Below are 15,037 nucleotides of genomic sequence, written 5' to 3'. Positions count from 1 at the left end.
AGCCCCCGTTTCATTTTCCTGTGCTGATGATGACGCCCGAATAGGTGTCGAAACGTTCACGCTTTTCTTCTTTTTACAACTTGTTATGCAAGCCAGTGTTACTCCATACTATTAAAGAAACATGTCGCCTGGCTTTTGGTCCATCTTCAACTTCATAATGTTTTATGGCGTAAAATGCCATGAAAAGACCGGAGAGAAGGTAAGAAAATATATGGACGTGAGTGAAAAGCGAATTAAAAGTAACTTGGAATTGTTACTTTGGAAAAGTTACCTGAAAAAGAAACGAGTTCCTCTGAAAGTTACCACGGCACAAAAGTATCGAGCTTAGTTATAAGTTACCGAAAAAAGGAACTTAGTTACAGTAACGAGTTATCTCGAACTCCGAATGGAGTTAGAACTAAATCTGAACTAGGGCCTGCATCGGAGACACGTCATCTAGCTCGATAAGCCTTGCCGCACGTTCGCAGTCACGCGATACCAGGAATATAAAATGCTCATCGATATTCCAAAATACTTATTTATAGGCAAGCATCAAAACATCTCAGGGCTTAAAATAATCTGTTACATGTAGATTCCATTGTTCACCCTATTTGGATTGCACTGCATATGCTTGTCTTCCTTCTGTGTAGCAATCCTTCCTACTAATCTGTGTAGCAATCAACCCAGGATGAAGTATGACAAAATGTAAGTGATTATGCATTTCACTAATCTCGTAAAGAATGCTACAAGAATCATTCGATTAAGCATGGGAACCAGAAACGTTCATGCAGCTTTATGATCATATGATATTTTCCCCTTTTACTTATATTATTCTCTTTTACTTTGATTTGTATTTACTCATTGAGCATTTAAGCACCTCGATAGATGAGAATAAGGTCAATGCACACATGATAGTACTCTAGAAAAGACAAGAACAGAAAAATGACAAGATGGTACAGCACCCCACAGCTATGGCACAGCTGTTACAAATGGCAGTTCACCGTTGCATATCTACAAGTTTACCTATAAAGCTACTTGCATTAGTGCATCATATTTTTAGAAGTACATTCCTCTGGTTCTTACAATCAGACGCAGCCGCAAAAAAACAAAACTGCTGTACCGTGCTGCCTGCACTTTCAGATTCTGTGATAGTGAAGTCCACCCACTCAGAATCTCACAGTGCAGACCAACGTCAGAATCAAAATACTCTTGCATGAGATGTCGCTCTATTTTCTACATCAGCTCCACAATGCTTGCCACATACTTGTACCATTTTCCCATTCAAGGAAGAAGGGCAACTTCTCAAAAACGACTCCCATGTAATATAAGCTTTCAAGGGCTGTTCGGGCTGTGTAGTGAGTAATGGAGAGCATTAGACTCACTGGTCTTTATTTTATTTATTTAAGTTATTTATTCGAGCAATTGACGAAAACCCAATGTGTGCCAGTGTCATGATTTCTGTCTAGATCGTGGCACTGGCATCCACTGGCTCTTTATTGGATTGCTGTAACTTCATTGTTTGTTAGGCACGTACAGTGCTGGACAAAAGTTTACGGAACACACCTAGCGTGCCACACTGAGGAAGGAATGTGCCAGAGCATGTTCCGTAAACTTTTGTCCAGCACTGTAGAAGCTCTGTGTGTCTGTGTCATCACTATGTGGAGTTTGCCTCTGGTCTACCTTTTCTTTGCGCTTCAAATTCCTTGCTTCTTTTCTTCCTTCCGCTTCCTTGCTTTCTCTCCGTCAGTGTTATAACACTGAGGGAGCTAGAGTCGGCAATTAAAATATGCTGTAATAAGCCTAGCCTTACGAGTGCTGTGTATTGCACTTTTACACCAACTGCACGTGTCTCCATTTATGTAGAGACAATCTAACCCAAAATGATTTAAAGTCCATACTACATCTAGATGAGCCTAACCCTTCCTTAGAAGTGTTTATGTATGCACAAAACTCATTAATGCCATAAAAAAAGGGACGAAAAAAAAAAGAAGGAAGTCGGTACTTGCAGATCGCCCTACAACCACTGTGTGATTGTCAAGAATAAGTTCACAGCGAGATAAAATGTACTGTATACAGCACAGGCAGGTTTTGTAGTTCTGTTGCCTGTGGCACTTGTAAAACTGTACACCTGTTTCCACTATTTTTGAGCATGACATAATGGTTTAGCAAATGCTGCCCTTTTGTGCTTATCTTTCTAGCAAATGAAGGGTCTTCTCTTGCTTCGTAGGTTTATGAATTTGGTCTTAATTCGCTTCTATTTTGCAGGAATAAAACTGCTTAATAAAACTGCTTAGAGAGCTGAGAAGGCTTTAGCAACAGGCATGCCATGACAGAATCCTCTTAAGAGGAAGTCACTTACACTTGCAAATGGCAATCAACGTAGCCTTCGGTTCGCTCACAGTTTTACTATCTTTTAGGTTGTAACAAGAGGAGTGCATTTATTGCCAAAAAGAGGGGATGCTACCAAGACATCCCTCATCACTTCTTCCTTGAAGGTACTGAATGTCAGCACGACAGAACCAACACAACAGCAACGTCACCAGACTTGAAATCAGGGAACAAGAAGCCAACTAAAAGCGCCTTTGTGGCCACCTAATCTAGAGAGCCGCAGGTACTGTGCTTCACTGCGTTCAAGCTATGTTGGATAACGTAACATATTCATACATCATGATCATAGTCGATATTAAGTTGATGTGCAGATCATGAATCGCGGTGACATATTAATCAGCGTGAGGCACACACACACACACCCTGTTCGTAACAGTCCCTTTTCCTTCTCGGCATGCGACCCCTTGTGTGACTACCCTCTTGCAAGAGCTGTCATCCGCAGCACCTGCAGCCTGTGTGTTAACGCATACTGGAAGTCGTACTGCACAAGTTATCCTGCGAGTTCAAATCTAAATCACTCTTGTGCAGCACAGGTTTCAGTAAGGCAGTTAGTGCTCTAAGTGTACATTCCTGCAATGTCACTGTGATGGTACATATTGCACCATTTACCATATCATTATTTACCCAAACTATTAAAACACATGCGTCCCCAACTTGAGCCGCTGAATGTCGGTCGAGCCCGTTTATAACGATATTGACGGGAATGCGAAATCTGATCGTTATATCAGAGTATCGTTAGAGACGAGCTTTCGAGAAACTGACGCTCAGGTTCGCGTAAACGAAGTAGATCGCCACAAGTAGAACGCCGCTGAACATGCGCGTTTGTTGGGAGCACAGAAGCATTTTATCTAGCTTTAAATTGACGCAGCTGTGCGTCGAAAGCTTTTGATAACATAACCGTCGATCTCAAAAGGTGCGGCGCCTCGCACGATATCCATCCATTGCTCGTCATCCAATGCCGTAGTCATCATCATTCTCACGATCGGGACTGCGAGGTCCATCAGAATACGCCTCCGCCACGGGTAATCCGTCGACGCGTGTTTGTGTGGTGACACGCAACTGTCTGCCAATACACGTTTTCGAAGCCGCGGTACTTCACAACGCGGTTTTGCACCAGTACGAAACCTGTAGAGCGCATGTAACTTGGGGTCGAGCCACGCGCCTTTCCTCGGCAAAAAGCGTCTCGGAACCGCGGACGCCATCGTAGCAAGCACGCAGCAAAAGAAGAGGAAAAGCTTGAAGACCAGAGAACGATGTGGAGAGGGGGCAACCTCCTCTACTTCTCGCGAGCTCCTTCCGCCCTTTCGAAGTCGCGTGCCTTGCAACGCAACGCATCTAAACCCCGGCAGTCATGCGCGGATAAACGCACTGCGTTCTCAATTTAGCGAGCACGGAGGCGAAGGCTCTTGAAAATGCCAATGTAATTTGTTTTCAGTGAAATGGTGCAATCTTGCTTTCTAATTTTCACGCGTTTTACCGGCCGCCGGGAGAATTCCGGTCGCTATATGCGAGCAAGCGCTTTCGCGGTGATCGTTATATCGATGTTTTGTTTACATGTAGTTCAATGGGAGAGTTGACGGGAACCAACAATTCGATCGCAATATTGAAGTTATCGTTCTATCGAAGATCGTAATAAACGGGCTCGACCATATATAATTTCCCGCACGGTAACGGTCACCACAGCGTAAAGGGAGCGCCGGTTTTTGTTCCCTAATTAGCTGCACGTACAATTAGCATACTCCCTCGACGGAACTTCGCTCTTGGGCTTAAAAGTGTATGAGTAGTAAATACGGCATGTGCAATGGTGCAGATAACGGTACTTGAGTCATCTGTAAGGTTATAAAGAGGGTCTGAGGTTTTCGGGTTTCACCCGATTTTCCCCCAAATTTACCCCAAATTTACCCACGAATCTCACATTTAGTGATTAGGGAAAAAACCCGATTTCTCCCCGAATTGGACAGGGGCTTTTTGTCAAGTAGCCCAGAACCACGACTGATGACAGCAGGAGTGAGAGTGAGGGAGGGTCCATCGACGCTCATAACTAGTGAGCTCATCCTGTGGTGTTATGATGGGTCGCAGCAAGAAAACTGCCGGAGGCCGGTCACTTTAGTTTCCCGAGTACTGGTTTAAACAACGGCCAGTGCCAAGCAACTCTCTGCCAAGCACCTCTAGTGGTGTTCAAAAAGCAAACGATAGGGTTCTGTAAAGAAACGTATCGGGAGCAAAAGTAAGCATAATTGTTTATGAATCGCCGAACACAACGGAACTCCGACGTTCTTTTCTCCTACTTCGCCATGGAAACGAAAGCGAAATTTGTGCAAAGACGAGTGCAATGCTTCCTTACCTTTTAACAGCCTCCTCATTTTGTAGCATACGGTATTATTACTTAGTTTCGAAGCTGTTTTCTTTTTTCGGTTTGTGATATGTATAACAATCCTAATAAACCAGATTTTTACCTTTATCATATCACTCCAGAAATTTTACACCAAAATTTACCCGAACTGGCTGCTGCTGTTTTCCGCCTGATTTTTGATCCCCGAATTTTGCAAAAAATATTTTCCGAAAACCTCGGACCTAGTTATAAATGTTCCTGATCTCCTTTCTGAGAGATTCATTCACAACTTGAAGCTTGTCACTTTGAACTGAAATATATACGATACGAAAACTTTTTGGCACGAGTCAGCTATTCACCTTTTCTCTTTTTCTTTTTGTTTTGAAGTTACTGAATGCTTGACTCAAATTTGAAACTGGAATCTTTGTGATGGTGCCATAGGGTTGGTGCACTGTCCACTACTATATGCAACCATTCTTTCTCCGAGCAGAGTGCATTTGTACACAGATTTCTATCCAACATAGCTTGAATACAGAGAGGCTCAGCTGTCGATGCCGCAGTCCAATGCGCAGGCCACTAGTGAAAATAGAAACCTTGCGGCATATCAAGTACATACCAGCCTTGGAAAGGTGTCCTTTAGGGAAGAAGGCAAAGGGTTCAAAACACGCCTGTCAGTTAATACTCTCATTCTTTGTTATATGCTACTCTACCAAATCTCCAGATGATAAGTTTGCAAAATAGCCACAGGAAGTACAAAGGAGATTATAGCAATTACACAACTTTCTAACATAATTGTGTCTATTCTAAATTTATAGTATTTCTGCAACATGTGCCAGTTCAGTTTCTTTTCTCACACGAACTTACGATGGTCTGCATAACACAGAGCATGCTCAGTATTCCATATGATTTCCGGTACAGCATACTTTAAACATGCTTTGGTTAGCATGACCAATTTGTAGATTATGTAGCTAGCTATATGTAGCCATATGTGGCTAGCCGAAGTGGCTTAGAGACTGACAGATGAGAAAGCTCGAATGAGTAATCATACAGAAGGAATCCAAGGTCATATTCTGTTGACATGAAGAGAAAAAGGTTGAAGTTCTTGTTCCGCATTTTTTTCCCTCCTGATGTGAACACATAGCAGAGTTCTAGGACTGCTCTATGTATCTTTCTAAGCCACCGTATCTTTTGGATCAGCAATTTTCAATCGGAACTTGCTGTGGCAACATTCACAGTGATATTATGCATGTGCTGACTGTCATAGGGAACTATCACTGCCTATCTAAAATTTAGGTATATGGTATAAATATCTAATAATATGGTATATAATATAATATATATCTAATATTTAGCTATATATATATATACATATAAATAGGTAGGAGTAAGAGAGATATGCGAACACGGTTCATGTTCAGTACATTAAGCCTCTGTGAGGCAAGTTTTTGAGGGAAAGACATCACGTACCTTCTAGTGCATATTTCATGTCAACTGCAAATAAGCTCCACATGGTTGCTGCACTCAGTTGGCCAACGTTCAGCTCTTGAGGAAATCTGAGAAAAGAGAACCATGGCTGTATTAGTCTAGTTGGCCTTCAGGTGACACAGCATGCAGTGCCTCATGTCCCATGCAACCCACTTTTCATTTTGTCTCCATAAAATTGTGCAAGCAACTACACTAAAACTGCCATTCTGAAGCTGAGCTATTTCCAGCCAAGGATCTCTCATCACCGAAACGTCTAATTTTGTATCCTACACTTAAGTGTAGGATACAAAATTAGACAATTATGCTGCTACAGTTGTAGCGGCATAAGAGTATTATAATGAGTAAACAACATTCTCAGATCCACAATATTATTTTCGTTAATTATATTAAATAATTTGAAGATTATAAGTAGAGCCTTGTCTTCCAGGGCTAAACCCAGTAAAACCTGTTTTAACCCCCGGACTTGCACCATCTTCATTTGTGGTAAGACCCGGAAGAAAAACAAAAAATAAATGGCAAACTGCAATTTCACTTGCACGGGAGAACACTAAGCGGTGCATAATCAGTACACCTGCTTGCCATCTAGTGTTAATATGAAATGTGAGGAACGCTTTTTCTTTTTTTTCTTTCATTTTCCATCGGAATATCGCCCAATTTTACCCATTTTACACCTTCCGAAATAAAACTCGAAAACACCAGAGTCTAATTATGAGCAAGTGTGTAAGATATGATGCTCAACTACAAATATAACTGCATCTCAGCATAATTATATACCATAATTTCACGCGTATAAGCCGCACCGCAGATAAGCCGCAGGACCTGTTTTGCCGCTGTGCCGCAGGAATCTTCTGAAATGTTTCGTGCAGATAAGCCGCACTCGAAGATAAGCTGCGGGCAATATGACGCGTCTGATTTATGCGACAAAGGAGATCATAGAGAAGGCCATAAACCCTGTGGTCCGTACTCCGGGGTCGGCATGGTGGACAACAAAGGAGGTCAGTTCTAGTGTTCTACCAAGATCGGATTGTGCCCTTGTTGTGTGTTTCTCATGGATCACTGTCGGCCCTTTTGCTTAAACCGGCGTATGCGGAAAATACCAGGGAAAAATAGTCATCAGGTAAGCCGCAGAGCGACCGTGAGTAAAAAAAATCGTGCATAAGCCGCGGCTAACACGCGTGAAATTATGGTGTTTAAAAAAAGATATGTTTATATAATTATCGTATACAGTCGCCGACCGATTCTTCGGACATGCTCGATTATTCGGACTCGTTCGCGGAACGGCCGGAACGGGTCCCATAGAGTTGATGTACAAGAACGTCCAAAATTTCGGACGTCGTGCAGCTCCGTCGCTCGATATTTCGGACTCTGTTTGCCCAACCCGCGAATTTCTCTCATGGGGTGATGGAAAACATTGGTATCATCTGAAATTCGTATCAAAAGAAACCAACCAACTAGAATATTGAAGAAAAAAAAATGGGCAGTGATGATTGTTGATTTTCCATTCCTCTGAGTAGAAGAGTTCTGTCGTAGCGCTTTTGCGTCTTCGTTTTTGGCCAACGGCCCAGCACGCGCTGTCCGCCCGCGAGTCGCGCGACAGCGCTGTAAAGCGAGCTTCACCTAAAGCACGCATGTGTTAGGTGAAGCCGACTTGCGGACTTGATGACGGCGGTGCCTCTGTCAGTGTACTTACAGTGACGAAATGTCGCTTCGGGAAATAGAAGCTGATGTTATCAGGCAGAGCTGAAAGCGCGCTAGGAAAGCATCGACAAATTTTTCCCGCCTACTAGGGCTTAGTAAAGTTTATTTTGAAGCAAAATTCGTTTTTTCGGACTGCTCGATTATTCGGACTCTTGCGCGATCCCCGCCGAGTCCGAAAAATCAGACGGCGACTGTATTCCATGCAAGCAAAAGTAAAACTTAATCTTGAATTCCTGCATAAGCTGCAAAAGCACTCCTTTCCACAAGTCACAATAAGCTCTTACTGGTTGAGCACTGGTGCATAACTGTTGCGATCTTCTTCGATAACAGACACCATAAGAGCTATGAGTTTATGCCAGAAGTCAAGGTTGTGTAAGCTAGGTCCGTGGTCCTCCTCCTTGTCTTGCGTGTCCACTTGGAACTCCCGGTTGAAAAGTTCAAAGCAGTTCTCAAAGAGGAACTGGTACGTGGAACGTAAGCAAGCCTTGGCACAGTCTTTGACAACTGTGCTAGCTCGTGGTGGGCTTGACAGTTCTTGAACCTGACAAAATTGATACATTGCTTTCCCTTCACCAGCATTACGTCTGTGACATAACAACGAACGAATGCAACAAGACACACACACACAAAAAAAAAAAACTTTTACAATGTCATGTCTCAACAATTTGAACAGTTTCATTTCTTGCATAAAAAAAAAGACACTAAAGCTTGGAACAGCAAAGCCTTCAGCCAAAAGTAAAGCTGGACGTACAAATGCCTTACCTTCATCCTAAAAAATGTAATGCTAGTTAGAAGGTCCACTGTAGATTTTAGATCTTGCAGCTTTTCAGGTGAGGAGGCAGGAAAATTGTTCTGAAAGAAGTACATCGAGAAACATGTGTTAGTAGCCTGTTGCATGGTGTATTCCATTGGTGTCAACTTACTCTGTACATTGATAAATCAATTCTTAAAGAATTGTGTAGTTGATCTAGAAGCTTCACAAATTTTTCTTTCTGAAAAACAAAACAGCAAACATCTGATTCAGTGCCTGGGTATACGTAGGTTGAATTCTATTTTCTGTATCAAATGCTAAATCAGCAGACTGTGATTCCAAACAATTTCGACATGATCCTTAGCTACAGTCACTAATGTATTGTCATCTGCCTTCAGTTCTACTGGAGCTGCTTTAGTTTTGCTTTATTTCGTTCTTAGGCACATCGTTCTTGCTCCACAGTTTGTTAGCTTTGCTAGCCCCTATTCTGCCACAGGAAGACCACGGAAGGGGTTATGGAGGCATTCAGAAGGCATTCGTCATTTACAACAGCAGTGGACAACAACCTAAATGGGTTGTAGAAACCACTTTCTTTTATTTATAGCAAACTCTTATGTTTATATAAATGTGATAATCTTTCTATATACATAAATAAAAAAAACACCATACACATTTTATATATGGCCGTGCTGCCACATTGGATAGCCTACACACAACTTCTCTACCCAGCACACAAATTTTCAGCATTCTCTAAAACAGGTATTCTCAAACTGGGTTCCGCATCCGGTCATCCAACGTTACAGAATACGCATAATGGCAGAAATACAACGCCTCTCCATACGCACACTGCACACACAGGGCTAGGAAACTCCATGAAGTAGTTATGCACAGCTTCTACCATTTATATCACAAGTTGGTACGAATCTTTAGCCGGTTCTCCCTTCCTCCGAATATTTTTGTAATAAACAGTCAATTGTTAGCAGTGGCGCCACTAGGGGGGTGCGGAGGGTGTGGTCTGCACCGGGTGACGTGACAGAAGGGGGTGACGCGCCGCTCCAGTACTGCCACTTCCTCCCATTTGCTGCGGCATGGTGACACCCGCCCTGCATGGAGCCCTCTGTGAGCATGCGATTTTTTAAATTTATTTTTCCACGTGTGGTGTAGTATGCATACCTGCCAACCTGACAAACTCAAAATTCGGGAGACTGCCCGCAGCATGATGTGGGGATGCATTAATTTTGTGCAGTCGAAATAGCGTTGCCACTGCATTGTGATTCCTCTACGTCACAAGTAGCCACTATCGAGTGCAGCTGTGACGCACTGCCGTTGCCTCACTAAACCGCAATGGATCTTTTCCGAGTAAGCATGTGCGCATGCTCAGCCGCGGCTGCCATGTTTTGGTGTAGGTAATCGGTATCAAGTTTGCGCGGACGTTCGATGCCGACACTTGACGACGCTTTGCACTCGTAATCGGTACAATACGCTTTCACTCTTTCCGCATTCTTTTTGCAATCTTCTCTCGCTACTTTCCCATTCGATGTGCCAGTCCGAAAGGCGCCCCTCGCTTACTTGGGGTTAAAATACGACGTTTTGCATTCCGACGTCCCACAGATATCCCATGGATGTCCAGATATTCAGGACGTTCACGACCTTGTGGGGATATCCTAGGGATATCAGTGGTTTACTGGGCACCAGGGGCGACACGTACATGGAACTGGTCCGTTGCAAAGACCAGCCTCTCCAACATTGCATTTTGCACGGCCGCAGCCATTTCACCTATGATGGCGGTGGTCTTCGTCCGTCCACACCTGCAACGCTTCGCGTCGTCACATTTTGGGAACATCTTCCGGCACAGCGGTCACACGTGGTCGCTTACGCTCCGCGGCTGGTTGTGCTCAACCAAAACACCCGTGAAAGGGCACTTGGCACATATGAGGAACACATGCAGGTATTTCTTCTGTTTGGGGAGAGCCGTACGAGGAGATGAAACTACTGTAGGAGACTGGAGTGATGATAGGACAATAGCGCGTCTTCTCGAGAAACGCGGAGACGATGAAATGCGCAATCTGCCGCGAAACACGTGTTACGGGCTGTCTCATTCTTCAGGAAGATGTTTCAGAGAAGAAAAGCCTAAGGCCCCAATTTTCCGGGAGATCGGAATCCGGGAATCCGAGATCGGATCCGGGAATTTTACGGAGGGTGCGTTGGTACAATCGGGAGAATGAACAAAATTTGAGAGTCTCCCGGATTACCCGGGTGAGTTGGCAGGTATGAGTATGGCTATTTATCTTGTATCACCTGGCACAGAGAGGGGTTCGTTAATTGGGGCGGGGGGAATGGGGGGATGCAAAGAGCTCCTGCACCGGGTGTTGCGCACCCTAGTGACGCCTAGTATATTTGTCTCCTTCTCATCCGTGTTTTTGAGCTCTCCTTCGTGATCCTAGTTTTACCGTTGATACTGCGAATAATAGAATAAGTATGAATTCATGCTTCACGAGAAGAACCCACAACGTGTTGCTTACAGTGAAGTTTTGGCGTTTTATGAATGCAGGCTGTGGGTTGGGAGGGAGTTCCTCGCTATATGCCGACAAACGTGCGGGGGTCACTGCGCTCACAACGTCTGAGAACCACTGCTCTAACACATACGAGTACACTGGGCTCATAATAGAGAAAGCGTTCCTCACTCCAAAATTAGAAGCTGCAAAGCGGTCGCTTGCAGACACCGCTGACGATGCTGCTGTGTGTGCATAGTAGGCGTTGATGTTTGCGAGCAATGTACTCATCACAGCGGGAACACCTTGGCACATGTATTTGGTAGACAGGCAGTGGAAATGCCTGGAAAAACATTCCAACCATTTGTGTCACAGTGAGGCCTCACACAAAATGGCTCTCGGTGAACACTAAAAACAAAAAGACTTACGTCATTGCCTGGTATATGGACTCAATGCCATACCTCATGGCAAACTCATCAACTATCTCCTCTCCAGTTTCTTCAAAATAAATTTTCCACGCTTCGTCCTGTTGAGTTGGAAAAGAAAGGCGGGGTGGTTTGAAGGTGTGACTAAAGTTGGCGGGAGTTGGTTACAAATATTTAGTTATTGCAGACCCCTGACTTGTGTTTGCTGTTGGCAAGACATGCCAAAATCCAAATGCAAGAGTAACCAAATAGAATAAAAAATGTCAATTCTGCATCTCCCATTTCTGAGAACTCCACACACTTTGTAGATTGTAGCTATTGCTCCACTGAGCTTCAGTTCATAATTGAACATAAACGTTCATGGTTGAAAATAAACCATATTATGTCCGAAAGTTTGTTATGTAGTTCTTTTTGTTCCCATATACCAGGGTTGTTCCTTCGACATGTACCACTAGCTAGCCTGTGCACGCACTATGAGCTTTCTTGATGTATTCTTCGGAAAACTATATATACAGTCGCCGACCGATTTTTCGGACCTCGATTTTTCGGACTCGTCCAAGAACGTCCAAAATTTCGGACGCCGTGCAGCTCCGTTGCTCGATATTTCGGACTCCGTTTGCCCAACCAGCGATTTTCTCTCTTGGGGTGACGGAAAATATTGGTATCATCTGAAATTCGTATCAAAAGAAATCAACCAACTGAAATATTGAAGAAAAAAAATAGGCAGTGATGATTGTTGATTTTCCATTCCTCTGAGTAGAAGAGGTCTGTCGTAACGCTTTTGCGTCTTCGCTTTTGGCCAACGGCCCAGCACGTGCTGGTCGCCCGGGAGTCGCTCGACAGCGCTGTAAAGCGAGCTTCACCTAAAGCAGGCATGCGTTAGGTGAAGCCGACTTGATGACGGTGGTGCCTCTGACATACATTGACGAAATGTCGCTTCGGGAAATAAAAGCTGATGTTAGCAGGCAGTGCTGGAAGCGCGTTACGAAAGCACCGACAAATTTTTCTAGACGACTAGGGCTTAGTAAAGTTTATTTTGAAGCGAAATTCGAAAATCGGAGGGCGACTGTATCCAACCTATCTCTAGTGGAGTGTAACACGTAGAAGTGATATACATCTTGCTTGATACATGAGGCTTGTCCTCGCAGTCCCACATTTGATGTATGTATTTTCATTGCACCAGCAACGAAACATTTTTGATTGATGAGACTGATACATGAAAACAAGCAAGGTTGAGAGACTCACCCCTTTTGCTTCAGGAAGCTTCACCACTCCACTATTTTGTTCACAAAGGTAATGAAATAAGTTCTGAAAGCAAAAACAAGAGTGCTCAGTCACCATTTCACCACACATATCACACATGTGAAGCACACATTTCACTTAGCAACTCACTTCGTGTAAGCATGTGTATTGAACATGGTATGGTGCAACTTTTTCTTCACCCTTAATCTCTACACTGATGTGGAGTCGGATAGCACCAGACACTGCAGACTTGTCTGTCCGTTTTTCTGGGGAAACAAATGGAATTCTTTAGATACATGTTATACAAGCTTAGGCTGTGACAGCTTTTATAAGACCACAGAGATACTACGCCTTTTTATAAATTCCATGCGCAATTCTATATATGCAGTACAACTGCCATGTGTCTGAAAATGCGAGTGAAAAGCTATGAAAATAACATTAGAATCGAATCAGCCCCTTTACATATCGTGCAGTTCCAGTTCTTTCAACTTCAGAAATTCTTGGCACAGGAATGAGTTCCAGCTCTGGATTTTGCAGGACATATGAGATACTAGAACTCAGGGTATGTGAGTAAATCATAAAATATCGACAGCGACTACATACCTAGGTTGTACCAGACATCCATTTCTCCACTCAGTGTGCGGACTTCGATGATTGTTTGGCCCAGAAAATCGTCCGATTCCCTCGTCAATTTCTGCCTCAACTTTGACTTGAGGTCATTGTCCTCATCCCTAGAATAGATTATACGACATTTACAAGAAAGAAAAAAAAAGTCAAGGTCAAGAATGTGTTCTATAGATTTTGCTTGTGCTTCTAAGAAAAAAAAAGAGTCTTAAAAAAATGTTACTTGGCAATACCAGAACCGGTAATGACCACTACTCACCATACGCGCACTTTAATGCGATCTGAAGAGTTATGGCACTCACTGGAAGAGAATGAAGCAATAAGTTGTTTGGATACTACGTAATAACTACTATTTAGTCCAACATACTAATCCGTGCTACTAATAATACTAATCCGTACTAATATGTAGTCCATGCGTCTAAAAGGCAGCAGAGTCTCTGTTTTGACAGTTTGTATGAGCATTTTTACGCATTTACAACGCAGTTTCCAAAGTCCTGTGTTAGTTGTAATGACTTCAGATCCCCTTGGCCCAGCAGTTTTCGGGGAAATATGGGGTTAAACCCTGTTTTTGCTTATTTGAATTGGGGGAGTAAATATAGGGCGTAATCGGGTACGTATAACCCTAAAACGTCAGGCCCTAGTTATAGCCTGAATTAACTCTAGAACTGTTGTTTCTCCATGGTATCCATTTAACGAATGCAGCAGTAAATCAAACCACCGTATGATCTTTGTAGACTTGGCTACATGCAAGAGCAGTTATGTGTACATCCAAAACCTCACACCAGCTTATACATCGTGACTCAAAATTAAGTGCCATTATTGATCTTCTTGTTTTTTTATTTCTTTTTTATTTATTTTTTTTTGTACCTGAAGAATTTGAAGTGAGAGAAGAACTGTGCTTACAAGTAAAACTTTTCGTTCCAAACAGGATTCAGTTCACGTGGCATGGTCCTTGTGCGCTTTTTTGTTTTTCCAACTTGAACCGTGACGTAGGGGTCACTGGTTCCACTCTTGTCTTTGGCGATGAGACCCTGTGCACAAATCACTGTTCCCCCAAGAAGGTGTTTTGTAGTCAAAGCAAAAAAATCAATGAAAAATCCAGCCTACAACCTACAAAGCAGGCAGTCTGCTTTATGAGCACAGGTTTTGCCTTCTACGCAAGAGTAATATTATTCACACTCCTTTAATGTCGTGCACGTGTAAATTTACGCGTATCCAGTGAACCAGATTCAAGCCTACAGACAAATCAGAACGTGAGAAAGTTTCATTGCTGACATTAAACTATTTTGTGAAAAATTGTGAAGGTAGTAGTATGTACAGCTTCAGAAAAAGGTTTACGGAACGTGGCACTGGTGTATTTCTTCGACGGAGTGGCCCCCTGCTAGCTATCAGGAATAGATTGAAGGTGACCGGCTATTCTATCCATCTCTCAGTATGTGTGTCTGCTCCTGTTTTCTCTTAGGGTGTCGCTCCAATGGAGAAATGTGACAACCCGGTGTTCCATAAACTTTTGTCCCAAGCTGTACCAAGGGCCGTACAGGGCACACAACTTATGAAGCCGCAAGGGTATGTGGCCAGAAAACTCATATTTCTGGATCTCAGATATGAGCTGTCGTGTTCG

At 43.3% G+C, this 15,037-nt stretch overlaps 1 protein-coding gene across 4 annotated transcripts in view; it reads right to left on the bottom strand.

Moving 5' to 3' along the window:
- LOC135388768 (protein unc-13 homolog B-like) overlaps nt 1-15,037 on the bottom strand; it is a 291,747-nt gene that overhangs the window by 22,011 nt on the left and 254,699 nt on the right. For all 4 annotated transcript variants that reach the window (XM_064618549.1, XM_064618547.1, XM_064618546.1 and 1 more), the window contains 11 exons: nt 14,320-14,461; nt 13,676-13,717; nt 13,396-13,523; nt 12,943-13,058; nt 12,796-12,858; nt 11,554-11,651; nt 11,318-11,468; nt 8,806-8,874; nt 8,645-8,734; nt 8,167-8,423; nt 6,167-6,252 (listed from right to left, as the gene is read on the bottom strand). In XM_064618549.1, coding sequence (XP_064474619.1) covers nt 6,167-6,252; nt 8,167-8,423; nt 8,645-8,734; nt 8,806-8,874; nt 11,318-11,468; nt 11,554-11,651; nt 12,796-12,858; nt 12,943-13,058; nt 13,396-13,523; nt 13,676-13,717; nt 14,320-14,461 — 1,242 coding nt within the window. The remainder of the gene's footprint in view (nt 1-6,166; nt 6,253-8,166; nt 8,424-8,644; nt 8,735-8,805; nt 8,875-11,317; nt 11,469-11,553; nt 11,652-12,795; nt 12,859-12,942; nt 13,059-13,395; nt 13,524-13,675; nt 13,718-14,319; nt 14,462-15,037) is intronic.

Source organism: Ornithodoros turicata, chromosome 3 (genome assembly GCF_037126465.1).
Source record: "Ornithodoros turicata isolate Travis chromosome 3, ASM3712646v1, whole genome shotgun sequence".
Classification (NCBI taxonomy): Eukaryota; Metazoa; Arthropoda; class Arachnida; order Ixodida; family Argasidae; genus Ornithodoros; species Ornithodoros turicata.
Note: the sequence above shows the minus strand (reverse complement) of the source record. Positions and strands in the feature narration are given on the sequence as shown.